This window comes from Parasteatoda tepidariorum, chromosome 9 (assembly GCF_043381705.1).
Source record: "Parasteatoda tepidariorum isolate YZ-2023 chromosome 9, CAS_Ptep_4.0, whole genome shotgun sequence".
In the NCBI taxonomy this organism is placed as follows: domain Eukaryota; kingdom Metazoa; phylum Arthropoda; class Arachnida; order Araneae; family Theridiidae; genus Parasteatoda; species Parasteatoda tepidariorum.
In genome coordinates this window covers 90,091,409-90,108,225 of record NC_092212.1, presented here as the reverse complement: position 1 = coordinate 90,108,225, position 16,817 = coordinate 90,091,409, and the positions used below count along the sequence as shown (strand labels likewise).

General features: G+C 26.2%; 2 protein-coding genes across 3 annotated transcripts in view; one reads left to right on the top strand and one right to left on the bottom strand.

Annotated features, from left to right (window-relative positions):
* Window positions 1–16,817, bottom strand: part of LOC107439990 (uncharacterized) — a 235,103-nt gene that overhangs the window by 168,515 nt on the left and 49,771 nt on the right. The window lies entirely within an intron of this gene.
* The window catches only part of LOC122272569 (uncharacterized), a 568,266-nt gene continuing 556,811 nt past the window's right edge, over window positions 5,363–16,817 (top strand). Inside the window, exons 1-3 of one of the 2 annotated variants that reach the window (XM_043056405.2) lie at window positions 5,363–5,641; window positions 8,090–8,184; window positions 13,744–13,832. In XM_043056405.2, coding sequence (XP_042912339.1) covers window positions 5,518–5,641; window positions 8,090–8,184; window positions 13,744–13,832 — 308 coding nt within the window. In that variant the 5' untranslated portion in view covers window positions 5,363–5,517. The remainder of the gene's footprint in view (window positions 5,642–8,089; window positions 8,185–13,743; window positions 13,833–16,817) is intronic. The other variant, XM_071185359.1, reaches the window with a different exon arrangement.

Below are 16,817 nucleotides of genomic sequence, written 5' to 3'. Positions count from 1 at the left end.
TGAAAAAAATACTCGCAAATTGTCTGCAACAACTGCATTATACTGTTGCTAAGACCATTTTACAGTAACTTACTTAATCATAATTTAATTCTATAAGATTGTTTTTCTGATTGATAAGTTTCTCTGAATGAATAATTCATTATACTGAATTTTAAAATGTCTTTGAAATGCTGTTCAGATCACTTTCTTTCTTTTTTTTTTCTTTATTCTTTAAAATGAAAGAATTTTATTCTGACAGAACAGTTGTGTACAGGTTCTTTTTTTTAAAGTTAAAAAATAATTTTATTTGGAAGAAAAAATTATCAAAGTTAAAACAAAAAAGGATAGGGTTTAGCATTATTCACATTTCTTCAACAAAAAAAAAAAAATCGAGAAAATATTTTAGAAGTTAATAATAAAATGAATTTTTTAAAAAAAATTTATCTAAATTCCAGGTCATATAACATTTATTCCATTCCCTCTAATTGGGATCAACTCATTAAATAAAAACTTTCAAAACAGCTCAGACTTTTATATATAGACAAATATAAATAAAAATGAATCAGTATAAAAAAATTAAAAATGAATTTATTTTTTTCTAAAGTTGTTGAAAAAAAAAGTTGTTTCGATTCGACATTTATTTTTTCTTTCCTCAATTTTACTTCATTATACTGAAGGGTTTTGAGTTAAAAAATAATTAATTTATTTTATCTGGATGAAAAAATTATGAAAGTTAAAATAAAAAATGATAGGGGTTTAGCTTTATTTACATTTCTTCAAAAAAAGAAATTCCTGAAAATATTTTTGAAGTTAATAATAAAGAGAATTTTTTAAAAAAAATTTACCTATATTCCAGGTCATATACCATTCATTCCATTCCCTCTAATTGGGATCAACTCATTAAATAAAAACTTTTAAAACAGTTCAGACTCTTATATATAGACAAATATAAATAAAAATGAATCAGTATAAATAAAGAAAAATGAATTTATTTCGAAAGTTATTGAAAAAAAAGTAGTTTCGACATTTATTTTTTCATTCCTCAATTTTATTTCATTATGCTAAGGGTTTTGAGTTAAAAAAAAAAAAAAAAAATTTATCTTGAAGAAAAAATTATGAAAGCTAAAATAAAAAATGATAGGTGTTTAGCATTATTTACATTTCTTCAAAAAAAATTTAATAAAATATTTTAGAAGTTAATAATAAAAAAGAATTTTTTAAAACATTTTATTTACCTAAAAACTTATTCCAGGTCATATACCATTCATTCCATTCCCTCTAATTGGGATCAACTTATTAAATAAAAAACTTTCAAAACAGTTCAGACTTTTATGTATAAAAAAAAACTAATAAAAATGAATCAGTATAAATAAATAAAAATGAATTTATTTCAAAAGTTGTTTAAAAAAATGTAGTTTCGATATTTATTTTTTCATTCCTCAATTTTATTTCATTATGATGAAAGGTGCTCACAAAAATTTTCTCAAGGAGGAGGATGCAACTGATATACACTATATATATATATATTTAAACTATATATAAATAATATAAGCATGAAAGAAAAACAATTTTTAAAAAATGCGGTTCAAATTAAAACACCTTTGTAACACATTTTTAGATGGGAAGCTTTGGTTTATTCATTTGTGTCATTTTGCCACGCCTCATTTTGTGTCACGTGAAGTTAGTTTCGTTTTGGGCTAATTTTAAGTTAAGTTTTTTTTTTAATATTCCGGTCAGTTTTTTAAATTCTGAATTGATTTTAGGGAGTTTTAAGATATAAACTATTCAAAATAATCAACATTCTGCGATTACCCGAAGCATGCAGGTTCCTCATTATAAAAAGAATTGAGGTGAAATGAGTTTATTGATCGATTGATTGCTTCTTTTCACGAGGTTCAAAATTTTGTTTTCTGATCTGAAATTTGCTTCTTCTAACTGCAATTTTTTTAGATTATTTTCGTATTAATTTCAACTTTTTGCATTCATATTTATCTTATTTATTAACTATTTAGTTATAAACATGAAGCGGCCAACGAGTGTTTAAAAAAATGAAAGCGTTTTGGTATTCATTGCAAAACAGCTTGTTCATCAACAGGCATTGAGTTGAATGAATCGACGTCAAAAATCAAACTGGATAAACATGTAAATGATTATGAATCATTTCTGAATAATAATAATGCAAATGAAATAATTAATTTAAATTTATTATCTTATTGTTTGAATGATTCTGTGTTATGCTCCACTTGCAAAAACAAAAGCATAAAACTAAAGTTTTCCATCAAAATTCAAAGACATGCATCTGAGCATGTCTTTGAATTTTTTATTAAAACTTTGATTAAAATTGCCTTTTGAATTGTGGATTAAAATTCCTTTATTAAAATTTTATTAGAAACATTTTGTAAAACTTTTCCCCCCAACAATACTGTAGGATGTCTACTTATTGAATAATAAAAAATTCAAGTGCATAATCTCTTTGAAATTGAGTTATTGTTCTGTGAACTTCTCTTTAAAGATTATTCCACTTTAGTTAGAAAAGAATTCAGAAAGCTCTAAAATTATAATTTGAGGTAATATTAGTTCACTATAACATTCCTTGTATTTTGTTTTTCTTATAACAGGGCTTAAATTCTCCTTTTTTTTTTAAAATAAACTCATCTCTTACTTGAACTCTTAAAATAGTTTTGACATTTATTATTATTATTATTAGCAAATGGAAAAGTTATGTTATTGTTAAACGGAGTTTAACTATAACATTTTAATGTGTTATCTGATCCAAATAAAATACAACTAATTTCATGTGAAAATTAAAGAGAGCAGAAACTAGTGGATATTAAACACTTTGAAGTATTGAAGAAAGTGCATACTATATCACAGAGTTATTTAAAAGCATTTCTTGTTTATTTATTTAGTTTTTTTTCTCGCACCAAAAAGTTAAATTTAGCTGAAATTTTCATTTTTAGAACTTGAAGAATGAAGTGTTTGTTGATGTTATTGAAAAAAATAGTGGTTCATCTTTCCAAAGAGTTAATAAATTATTCGATTGCAAAACACAGTTAGGTTTAAAAATGTCTTAGTTAATTTATCCATTTTATATTGATTAACATAAAAAAAATTTATATGTTCCCCATTCCATGATAGTAGAAAAAATGTTTTGCATGAAACATTTTTTTAATGCAAGGAATATTTGTACATATTTTATTTTTTTGTGTATGTATTGAAATTCTTTCCTTATTAAGAACGTAAAAAATTTTATTTTAAAGCCCATTTTCTTTAGAAACATAAAAATTTATTATTTCGTAAGAGATTTGAATATTGTTACAAATTTTATTGCTTTAGTAACCCCAAAAAATAGTCTTATTTTTCTTTCTACAATATTTTTCCTTCAGCAAATACTTTTTTTTTAATGCAAGGAATATTCGTGCATATTTTATTTTTTCATGTATGTATTAAAATTTTTTTTATTTACAATGTAAAAAATAATTATTTTAAAGCACTTTTTCTTTAAAAACATAAAAATATATTATTTTGTTAGAGCTTTGAATATTGTTACAAGTTTCATTGCTTTAGCAACCCCAAAAATAGTCATATTTTTCTTTCTACAAAAAAACCTTGCAGGAATTTTTTTTTAATTCCGCAAGCGAGCGTTAAACTGCACGTGACTTTGCTAGAAACACTTTTTTTTATCAATATCTTTTTAATAAGCTAAATAAATTGCCAATTTAGTTTCAGTCGCTATAAGCAACCAAGTTGTTTTAAACTTATGGTTTGTATATTAAAGATGAAGTTGATTCTCTGACTTAGAATTTTCTATGTTAAATTTTGGGCATTAACAGAGAATGTTTTAAAAAACATGCTTAAAATAAGTGTTTTGTTTAATGTAAAAAGCAGGCGTCTTAAAGGGATAGTCTGGTTATCAGTGTGCAGGACTCGTGTTTGTGAGAACGGGGTCTGGGTGTGGCAGAAGTCAAATTCTTGGTCATAAACAGTGCCACTGGAAAACAAATGCAATCACACCCTAATGGCCTACAGCAACAATAAGTGTTTTAAACATAACTCTGATTTTTAAAAACACCAATTATCACCAAGCCAATTCCTACCAATTCTTTATGAAACAGTGGCTCAGGGGATGGAGTGCTCGCCTCTCGATGAGGTGAGCTAGGTTCGGTCCTAGCGTTGACTGATTGATTCGAATTCTACCAGCGGCTACGGAGTTGAACGCTAGTAGTCATAAACCCAAAAATTGGGTCGGCTGTTCAACGATGGTTATGAAATATAAAAAATTCTTGATGAAAATATAATGTTTTTATAAATATATAGTTATAATAATAATTATTATAATTTATTTAATTATTATCTTGGCGAACAATGATCTCCCAGTATCCTTTGGCCAAGATTATTATGTATAATTTAATATTGAATTTTTTTCTTCTTTTTACGATACTTGTGGCTAATTTTAAGAATGGCGTTTATTTTGAATTGCATGCTATGTGCATAGACTTTCAAGCAACTAAAATTTTAAATTACAAAATTATAGATTAAATTATTTATGATTTTTGATTTTAAAAAAAGTAATTGTTTAATAGTTTAAGGATTGATATATCACTTTATGATAAAAATATGTGCTAACTAGAGAACGTATTTCATTTTTTTTGTTCAAAGATTTAGAGATTTAGATTAGATTTTAGTCAGTCGAGAAAATGCATGTGAGTACAGTACCACTCCCAAATTGAAAATTTTTAAAAGCATAGTTNCGCGAAAAGGAGTGCTTTCTAATATTGTATCAATATAGTCTATGCAAAATACATCAATAGAATAGTGTGAGGAGCACTAAAGAAATAGCGGATATAGTCATGTGACTATATCCGCTATATACTATATATACTTTTTTTTTACCCCTGGATTTTTATTTATTTTTTTTCTAATTTTTTTTTTTAATTTTTTTCTTTTTTTCAGTATTCTGTAATCTTTTCCATGTTTTCTCTACATTTTGAGCTTTGAGCAAAAATTACTAAATGTAAACTAATTTTTAAGAATAGCTCTTAATATGTGTATATGTATATATACACATATATTAAACAACTATTTTCCAAAATTGGTTTATATTTTGTCATTTTTGCTTTACAATTATTCTTTTTAGAAAAATAATTTGAAACGCAGATAAAGTCTTAAAAAATATTGCATGATATTTTATACGAGGGAAATCATCATTGCAAGTAGCTTCTTTTGTAACTGCACCATATCAGTTGAGTTCTTTAAAGTAGTATTTGTATAGTTCAAAATTTAGTACATATAATATAAAATCCTCCTGTTTTTAAAATTATGTTCTCTTTTTTATATAACCTTGGATCAACTATTTTAAGTAAAATAGGATATTTTAACTTTATACATTTAATTTATTTTGAGTTAATTTGGAAACTTTTCATCATATTTTTTCTTTTTTCTGAAATAATGTTTGTAGTAGTTTTTAATTTAAAAAAGTATTCTAGCTTTATTTTACTTATTATTAAATGTATTATTCGTTTTAAAGCATAACATTATATGATTTTAAAACTTATTTATTTTCAGGGAATGATTCAAAAGTGCAAACTGCATGGAATGATACTCATGAAAAACTTCTTACCTGTGAGTCATAAAATAATTGTGAATTCAGACGTAATGAAAGGTAATTTTTTTTAAGCAAAGTGTTTTTAACTTGTTGTTTTCTTTATTTTTAAAAATTTAGAAGATTGATTACTTTTATTGACTGATATTCTTATTTGTTTAATGTTTTATTATTTCTAAATAAAAAGCCTAAAAGAGAAGCCGTGTGTTGCATCTTATTTTCATAGTTTGTATCTGTATGAAGTTATAAATAACAATAATTCCTTAACTGATGTAAATATTTGTTTCATGTTAATTTAAGTGTTTTTTATGAATGCATAATTATTTTCCCCATGGTGTGCAGTTTTCTTAAGAAGTACTTATTTTCAATTTACGCTTTTTAATTTTAAAAGCCTTTAAAGATGATTTTTTTATTGGGTGTTTTTTAAAAGTGCTTAATTTTCCTTTTGAAAATGAAATTTTTTTCTTTGCCTTGTTGATTTTCATCACTTGATATGCAAAGGAGTGGTTTTCACATTCTTTTCAAAGTTTTCACTATTCGTTCAAACGCAATGCATTTTGGCGTACCGTTGATCAGTGTTGTATGAAAGCGCCAATCATTTTACATGCTTGACGAAATAGTTGCAGGTCCGATGTGCATATACTGAGTTTGGATTCAGTGAGATTCTTGGACTCTCATGTTCCTTGCAAGACATTCTTAATTTTAGTCTTCATTTTTCATCCTCTGAAATCGAACTAAAAAGTATCACAATCTTTTTATGGTAGCTAATATAATCAAGAAAAGAAAAAGTTCTTAGTCAAAAACTGGTTATTTTATTATGATCATTTAAAGTATTTGAAAATCAATTTCCCTTTTGTTACTGTACATAGTGCATAAAAAGTACCTAAACGGTGCTTATTTTTTGATGAAAGATTTTGCTAAACACCCTGTTTCCTCATCACTTTAATCTTTCTAGTGTTTCTGATGTTTAGTTAGTTATGGTTGAGGTATTTGATAGAATATGAAAAATAGAATACCTTTGTTTTGTTTTTTATTTCATTCTAATTTTAATCTTAGATCCTATGGATTTTATCAAGATTAGCTCTGTGACTTTGAATCTCTATCTATTAACCAGGTCTTTTATCTAGGACTCGTGTTTGTNAAATTCGTTCTCCCGTTAATTTTTTTTTGTTGTCTTTTTTAATAAAAGCATTTTATAAGTTTTATATTAGGGTTAGCCTCGGTATTGTTATGTTTTTACATAGTGAATTACTTTTAACTTCTTCATAAAAATGGACCCTGGTCATTAGACCTATGGAAAAAGCAAGCAAATGTTCTTTGGTCTAAATAGATATATGCTAAAATTATTAAATAAAAATTATCTGTTCCACTATTTAATTAAATATTTCAATTTTATTTTAATTTTTACATTCAAATAACATTTTTACTGTAAATTTTTTCCCTCCTTTTAAAATTTAATGGAAATATGTGAAAAATTAAGTATTTTATTTGGGGTTATTTATTATTAACCTATTATTTTTTTTTATCTACATGGGTTCATCTTTTCATTGAGGCATGGTTTTATTCAAATCCACGAAACTATGGACAAAATACAGATTCACAATTCTCTGTTTTATTACTTTTTAATTATCTTTTTTCCCCATTTATTCTCAGTTTCTATAGTTTTCATTTTGATACTAAGGCCACTGCCCAGACTTAGATCTAATTATTATTTATTTTTAAAAAATTTACTTGGATGTAATATTAAAAAGCTGAATCAGTTTACTGACAATTACTCAACTAGCTCAATATTTAATTAAAAAAAGCACTAATTATGTTTTTAAGGTACTTAAATTATGAATTAAGATGAGAGTAAACATTAAAACAAAATTTTAATGAAGAGTAAATAATACTACATGTATTTATTTTTATAGTTAAATAGTATTAGCAAATTAGTAAATAGCAAAGAAAAAAAAATTTTTATTCAACTTATTTTTAATTTGATACATATATATATATATGTAGCACAACAAATTAATACAAAAAGGATTAAGAGAAAAACGAAGAAAATTAGGAAAAGACGATAAGTTTTATTTACAGCGCGTAAGATGTAAGTATATAAAATTCATAAAATAAGTTCAAAATGTAGAGAAAACATGGAAAAAATGCTAAGGCTCATGAAACAATAATGAACAAAGATGAAATAATGAAAAAAAGAAGAAAAGAATATTTGAAAATAAAATAGAAAATTAATGAAAATCCGAAAAGAAAAAATATAATCTTTTCATTAGCTCACACGATTATATCTTCACACTATTGTATTGACATATTGTGCTTTGACTACATTGATACAATATTAGAAAGCACTCCTTTTTGCGGATATAATCGGATGAGAAGATTATATCTTGTATTTTCCGGATTTTTATAAATTTTTTCCCCTTTTTTTCGGATTTTTTATTTATTTATTCTTAACTATTTTTTTTTTATTTTTTCATTATTCTCTCTCTATATATTTAAATTTTGTTGTAGCGCTGATTTTTGAGCAGCATCATTTTAGCAGTTGCGTCGCTGACAAAAACTTTGAAAAACACAGATCTTTTGTTGTAACACAGTTCCAAGGTGAGGTTAGTAAGTTTTATGTTCCATATTGTTTTTAATTATTTTTGTTACTGTGTGCAAACTATTATTATATTCTTTGTTTTAACTAATATTCTTCTAAATAAGGAAAAATATTTAAGCTGTTTACTTCATTATTTCTTTTGATAAAACATTTTTGTTTGGTTTTTATTTAAAAGCTTTAGTTTATTTACCATTTTTATAATATTCTTATCTCCCACTTTTTATCAAAGCGATTTTTAACCCAACACTTGCAACTTTTTAGTGTTCACGTTTCACAATTTTTGCAAACGCTCTTAAACTTTTTTTGCATTGAACATGTTATCAAGCACGTAAAAAGGTAAATAAAGTAAATAAATAAGTGGTTCCCCAATTGATGCTGTTTTACATAACATTTTTAGTGTTCCAAAGCAGACAAAAATCCCCAAGTTTATTCTATCTAACACATTCTTTCTCTTCATGTGTTTCCATTTTTGCAAAAAGACAAAATTATTTTCTGAGCTTTAGAATACCACACCTGTTTAACTCGACCTTTTTTCCCCATATTGACAGTTCGTGTGAGATAATGGTTGAATCAATAATATTAATACAAATGTACTCCTGATTGTGCTTCGGAAAAAATAAGGATTTCCGGATTTTTTGCTAATCGCAAGAAATCCAAAGCCCAGAAGTCTTAAGAAATCATCGATTATATTTATGCATGAAAACTCTTATATATTTTATTTAGAGATATTAGAAGTAGAATTTATGCTTGACCTTTTTTTCATTGGTAAATATTTTTTCTGGTAGAATAAATATTTACTAATGTCTCTATAAATGTGATTAGAGATAAAAGTAAACTTATACATAATTATTTATTTAAATTATGCTACATGTAATTTATTTAGAATTTCATGTTTTGAAAATATCAGTTGCTTCAATTTATAGAGACATTAATTTTTTGAAATGTGTCATTAATGATTTTACTCAAGAAATTTTCAGGATTTTTGAGTTGGGCTCGCAATCACCCCTGATATACTTCTGATTGTCTGCCTATAACTTCTGGTTGATCCGGATTCAAAAATATTAGGAAATATTGACATTCATTATTTCATTAGTTTGTTCGTTGCAGTGCGTCTACCACTACAAAAATACAATTCCAATTCACTAATATATAAGACATGTTAACGTGATTCTATGGTGGGGTACATTTTCATGGATAAAGGTTGACATTGTCGACAACTCCTCTCCTCACTTTGGTGACCTTTGGACGCGATGAGAACATGCCGACCTTGGCGGAAACTTCGATTTGAACACGTCTACTTTTATGGATTCCTCATTAAACAGTTGACTTGCCACTTGTGACTGCGACATTAATAACCTCCTCGCGTTGTTGCTACTCAGTCTCGATCACACACAACGTTGGCCTGAGCTGCTGATGGCAACACATGAGCGATCTCGATCGTGAACTTAATACAGCTCTCCCGACTTCTCAAAAATACAGCAATGAATCTACTAATGGTATCCATTCATTGAATTCTGTGCCAGATAAAATTTTGGTGGAGGTCTACTGTAGTGTATCTACCACTACAAAAAATACAATTCCAATTCACTAATATATGACATGTTAACTCTGTACTATGTTGGGGTACCTTTTCATAAATGAAAGTTAGCATTGTCGATAACTACATACTTTTTTTTTATTTAAAATTCTTGGTTTATTTATCATTTTTATAATAATAAATTCCAAATTATTTACATACAACTCCTGCTTATACTTGATTCAATCGACATTCAAATATCGACATCAATTACTTGCTATTTCTTATGATAGTTTTTAATTTTTTTTCATTTAGAGGTTTCTACTTTAATTACTGTTTTCATAACTTTAATATACTGTAAATTCTTGGGGTCCTACCAGGGAATTTGTGGAGTCAGAGTTGAATTTCCTGAACAAAACCTAAATCTGGAATCGAAGATTTCTCAAGCTTTAGGAATCTAGTTTCCGAAGAAACATGGATTTACCGCTAATTAAAAGATAAGACATTTAAAAGTGGGTGGAGTTTCAGATCTAACCACTCACCAACAGGTTTTAATGTGTAGTGCGCGGCCAGAAGGAATAGATTCTAATACAAAATACGGAGCGTAAATACTGATCAATTCTGATATTTTCCAGATTTTTTTTAAGAGAAATTTGAAAGCGCAATAAAGAAATTCATTTTGAAAGTAATATTTCTTTCAGAAATATTATTGTTTTTAGTATGTCTTTATATTAATATATCATAAAGATTAATTTTACTTTAATTACCGAATTTATTTAAATGTAAAACGTATTGTATTTTTTATGTTGGAAAATAGAATATTAAAGTCTGCTAAAACATAAAGTGTATTTTTAAATGATGATGATATGATTCAATCTATTTTAATACTTGTGGCTTCCAAAATTTTACGTTTACTCTTTGTTTTGTGTTATAACTCATCCAAAAAATATGATTAATCAAGAAGCCAATGTTACATACAAGTGTATTTAAAGAAAAAATGTTTCTGTTGAAATTATTTTTCTTTAGTAGAAAATCAGTCTGAATTTAATTTGATATTGGTTTTATTTTTGTTACATTGTGTGCACAAAACTGAAAATATTTGAATGTAAACTTCAAATTTAAAAATATAAAAATTTTGATATGATTTTAATATTCTCTGTTAGAAGTTGTATTTAATTTGAATTAAGCTGTTTTTATACTAGGAATGTGACGTGAGGAATAATAAGATAGATTTAAATTTATTTTCACATCTAATAAATTAAATGTTAAGAAATGAAGTATATTTAAATTAATAACAAATAATATTTCTACAGCCAATGAATAATATTTAAATGTACTAAAATGCTGAAGCTTTCTGGAAATTCAAAATGTAGCATACAGTTACATAAACTATTAAATATTTTTGAGAATACCATTTATAGTTTCAACTTATTTTTAGTTTCTTTGATTATACAATTGATGGTTTCTACATCAGTGTATTATAAATCAATTTTACTTAGGGAATATTTTTTTTAATAATATATTTCTTCTACTTTTTACTGGATTTTGAGACCCTATCCCTTGCTCGCACCGATTCACAGTCATAATTCTTTTTCTTTGCTTAAAAGGCAGTATACATTATTACTTTTCATTATCAAAGGAAAAAGATCTTCTCTGTTTATAAAATATATAGTTATTGCAATGATACGTATTAATATAATGATATCTCAATCGTAACAATTAGCTGCATTTGAAAGTTTAAACTGTACTAGAAAAAAATATTTTATCTTAATAATACTAAATGTGCAAGACAATCAAAAACAGGAAAATATAAGTTATTTTACTTATTAACAATATGTAATGATAACCTTCAGTTCAAAAACTTCAGTTCAAATTGAAAATTTTTTTTTATGTCTCTTGAATCTTTAATATTTTTAAAAATTTTAATATCAAACGTTAAGATTTATTTCTGGCAGCATCTAATCTTAGTTTTTTTTTATTTATTCAATTTTTTTTTGTTTATGATGTCAAGCATGGTGCAAGCTATAAACTGAAGTTCTTGAAAAAGATAAATATATTTTTTGCAATAATGAATAAATAATTATTAATAAAAAATAAAAACTGAAGAAAAAAATTTTTTTTAGAAGAAATATCCATTTATTTCAAACTTAAATATAATGTTACTTTTATGAAAAAGACACTTTACAAATAACTTAAAAATAAAACGAGTCTCAAGGAAATGTGAGTTTATATTTATTAAGATTTACTCTAAAATTAATGAAATTGTTTGTTTAATCGGTTTTAAATTACATTAAACTTAAAAATCCATCGATTTTAAGTTTAGTTCAAATTTAAGGTACAATAATATCTTAAATAAAATTTTTACTTTTTGTTCAATTAACTAAATTTTTATTAATCGTAATTTTTTTTGTAACCTAATAACATAAATTTGTTTTAAATAATTTATTTTTGTCTTCTAATTTAGATAATGAATTTAGATCCCGTTTACCTAATTTTTTGATCTGTTGGAGCAATATCGCATAAAATTCGCTTCACCAAACCATGGCTAAGCACCTAGTCCCGTTTTTCAGGTCTTCATCGTTTATTAAGCTTGGTAGAAATGTTATGTTATTAAGGCCTTGATCAGATAACGTGGACAACGCCTGATCTGGTATCCTTCTCTCTAAACTTTCGTATCACAATCTACATGACACTTTTAGCCACAATAGATTTAACGTGAACCTTACTGTGTATTTACACTGGTTGTTTAGGCGGCTTCTAAAATTGAATTTATAACCCGCAAGTGAAGTGAGCAGCCAACGGCGCTACCACCATCGCCTTCATTTTAATATGCAATAGAGCCACGATGGCTGGTCGATATGAATACCGCACCAGGCTTTCACCGACCACAGTGCAGAAGGTAAATATCCTCAGTGGTAGAGGGATTATGGGTTACAGTCCCATTGTCTTCTGGATTGGGTTCAAAATTACAAGGCTACGGAGTTGAACATTAGAAGTCGTAAACCCAAAAATTGGATCGGCTATTCAAAGACGGTTATAAAATAAAATATGCCAGTAACATGAAATTTGTATTAAAAAGTTTATGGAGTCACATTAACTCAACTGTATGTAATTAGTAAATTATTTGTATGTTATTTTAATAATTTTTTTGCTTCCTTTGATCTTTTTATTACATCGCTGATTATTCGCAGCTTTCAATTCCTTATTGTTTCTTCCATTTTTCCAAAGGATTTGATTAACAGCCGGTTCTACTTCAGATTTTTTATGTTAATGTGATAGATACACAACTTACTGCTTTTTTTTTTTAGCTTTCTTTAATATTTTTTTAGTGTTTTTAAGATTTTGTATAAAAATTTCAGTTTTAAAATTTCACAAAAAAACATGGTGATTTCTTGGTATTTTTTTGTTAGAGTCAATAGATTGATATTTAGGTATCGAAGAAAAATAAGTGAAATTCGATTTTGTTAACATTAAATATTTTAGTCATCTGTATAAGAAAAATAATTATTTATTTCTTAATAAAAAGAGATAGTAAAAATTATGTACAAAGCAGTTAAATACTACAACTCCAAGGGACAGTTGTGATGTGCAGCAGAAATTCCATAAAAAAATTGAAACCAATAGAAAATTTTGAAATTGATGAAGAATTTAAAAATGTCATTTTTATATTTTTCATTGTTTTCTTCTTTTAAATTTTCTATTTGTTTCTTAATCCCTTTTGGTCTTTACCCAATTTTGTCAATTTAGTTTTGTAAAAAAGAGTTTGATCTATAATACTATCTTTCCTTACAAGTTTATTCATTCTACCTTTATTATTATTCATTAGATTATTCATTAGCTACATGTTATAAACATGTAGCTAATTGCGGCTTTACTTTTTTTATTTTACTTCATTGAAGCTTCTTTAATCGACTTAAATTGTAATCTTAGAAATTTCGGTATTTTCTAGTTATATTACATTTTTTAGATATCCTGTCTTTTATGTGATGATAATATGTAATGGTATATATATGTTTGAAAATGTTAATGATTATTAATTTTTTTCAGGTCAAAGCAATAACTTATTATTTCACGACTAGTGCATCATTTGTGCCATTTAGACTGCTTTCGATTGTTGAAGATGTGGATAAAAACAGGTGACTTTCTTTTTACTTAACTGCTGAGTATTATTAAATTTGTTATTTAAATGAGTTTTTTTTAAGTATCAGTTTCTTATAATAATTTTAATTTAAAATTCGATTGCTTTTTTTTCTAATAATTATAATTTATATTGATTATTCATTTTTATCCAAAGAGAAAAAAACATTCATTTTCTAACCATTTTGGTTTTTACAAGTTAAATCTTTTACTAACTTGTACTAACTATTCATTTTTTATTAGCTTGCAAGCTAACTTTAGAAACTTCAGGCTATTTTAGAGCTTAGCAAATATGCCAATTGTAGCATAATTTACAATGCATGTCCTTTTGCTTCAAAAATTTATTTTAATGGTTAATATTATGGATGTGAGAATAGTCTATTCGCAGAGTTTGATATTTTTCTTAATACAACTATGCAGAATATATCCAAACGTAAATTCAAATTCTTAAGTGAAATTAATTAAACAGGAGGTAGAAAAATAAAAATAACCATAACTACATTAATTCAAATTGGAACAGCGCACGAGGCAGCTAAAACCCAATTCAAATCATATAAACTAGTAATAATATAAATTTACTCAAAAATAATTTAAATATAATTTAAATAAAATTTAAATAAAGTTGTGTGTTTACAGAGCAGCACTGCATCAGGGGACACACTGTCTGTAAACACACAGGAGCCTTTCTGTTGTTAGTGGCAAAGCCAAAACTAACAGTGCCCCGAGGCCCCTAATGAAATATATCATTAATGAATATTTCATTAGGAAATTCATTTCCTAATGAAATATTTCATTAGGGGCCTCGGGGCACTGTTAGTTTTGGCTTTGCCACTAACAACAGAAAGGCTCCTGTGTGTTTAGACAGTGTGTCCCCTGATGAAGTGCTGCTCTGTAAACACACAGCTTTATTTAAATTTTATTTAAATTATATTTAAATTATTTATGAGTAAATTTATATTATTACTAGTTCATATGCGGAATATACATTGATTTTATGATCTTTTAATTCTTTTTCATATTATTCTGTAACATCTACTATATTGCAATGTAATGCAAAAAAAAACTAGTTGTTTTTTTGGAAAATTGAATAAAGTAAAATAAGGATTTTTTTAAAGAAATATTTATAAAAATAGCTGTATTTTTTATTAATGTATTTTACTTGCAATAGATAGGATAAATAATTTATTATTGATAATTCTTCTAATAAGTGATTTATATGAATAAAAAAATGAATGCCTGGTTTCCAAATCCTTCTAAACATTTAAAGTAGCCAAATCGAATCTCATAAAATTCAAGATCAAATATTCCTTAAAACATTTATATAACATCCAAAAATAGACTTCTATACACGCCAATAACATCACAGTTAACTGAGTAAAATATTATTCATTTCATTAATGGCAGGGAAGTTTTTACCTTACAAAAAAAAAAGAAATTAGTAAGAACAAGCAAAATACAATAGTATTTTGCAGAAGCTTTTCCTCAACTCAGGGTTACAAATTACAATCAACCTGTACTTACTCATATTGTTATTGTGTAAAAGAAATTTTTTAATGTACATGATAGCAATAAATAATATTTATTCTGAAATCTATTGACAATAAGAAATTCTTTTTAATTCATTATTTTGGTTTCATCAAAAGTTTTCATTGCAATATTTTTTAAATACAGTCGGACTTCTTTTTAACGAACTTATTTTGCGAATTTCTCTATTTTGCGATTTTTTTTCTTCGAGAAACTAAGAACATTTTGTAAGTTTCTTGGTAAAATAACTTCCAAATAGAAGGGAATTTTCTATTTAACGAACTTTTCTTTGAGATCCACATGTTTGAAATGTTCTGAAATATTTCCCAAAATATTTCAGAACATTTCAAACTTGTTAACGCATTCTATGGGGAAATGACTTTGATTTGATTTTTGAAGCCACTTAACTTATTGAGAGAGCAGTAAAATCCCTTTTTGTTTGTATTAAAAACAATAAACTTAGACAAAATTAACGGGTTTTATCAGTAGCAATTAAACTTAAGAATGCATGTCGTGATGTATGTTTAAAATTACTTTTATACTAAATGCTGTTATAATTTGATGCACAAATTTAGCTTTTTTTTTCAGTTGAAAATGTATGTAGCATGTACTGGATAATGTTTGGCTCTATTCTTGCTTACCATGCAGATTTCTTTTATGGTTAAGATTTATAGAATAAATAGTAGATGCTAGTTTACAAGATAAAGGTGTATCCATTGCTATTTTAACTTAACGAGTTATTAACTATTAAACTTAACGAGTGTTAATGAATTTATAACCTGTTTTATGTTTAAGTATTTCAAAAGGTGATTTTCTATTTAGGTAATTTTCCTTGTAACAAATTTATTCTCGGGATATAGTGACTTTGTTAAATGGAGGTCCGACTGCAATGTAATGATATTACACACTGATTGTGCTTGTCAACCCTTTCAGATTGCTTCGCTATTTTTGCTGATTTTACTCGCTCATTAAATACTAGTTCCTTAGAGTACTTTTTTTTTAAAGTGTAAATTCTTTCTTAGAAATTTTGTACAACCTTTGATTTCAAACTACTTAGTAGTACTGAAATACTACCAAGTGGTTTTTAGTACTACTACTTGGAAATTAGATTTAGACTGGATAATTGATTGAATTTTTCTATGCACACAAAAATATAAATTCAGTGTTTGGAGTTGCAGCAGTTTAATATATTGGACACCATATGGCATTGATGAATGCCTCAGCTAATAAATTAAATAAGACAGTGCGACCCTTGTGTGCTACACTGCAATGGTGCCATTGCCTGTGCGAACTATTCATAATAACTACATTAATAAAATTGCTTTATACTTGCACTTAACCTATTACAGTCCTGTATTCTGACATAAACTTGTTAAATGTAGTATTTATAAAATCCAACGAAAAATGCTTAAAAAGTTTTAAAATATATATATATATATATATATATATATATATATATA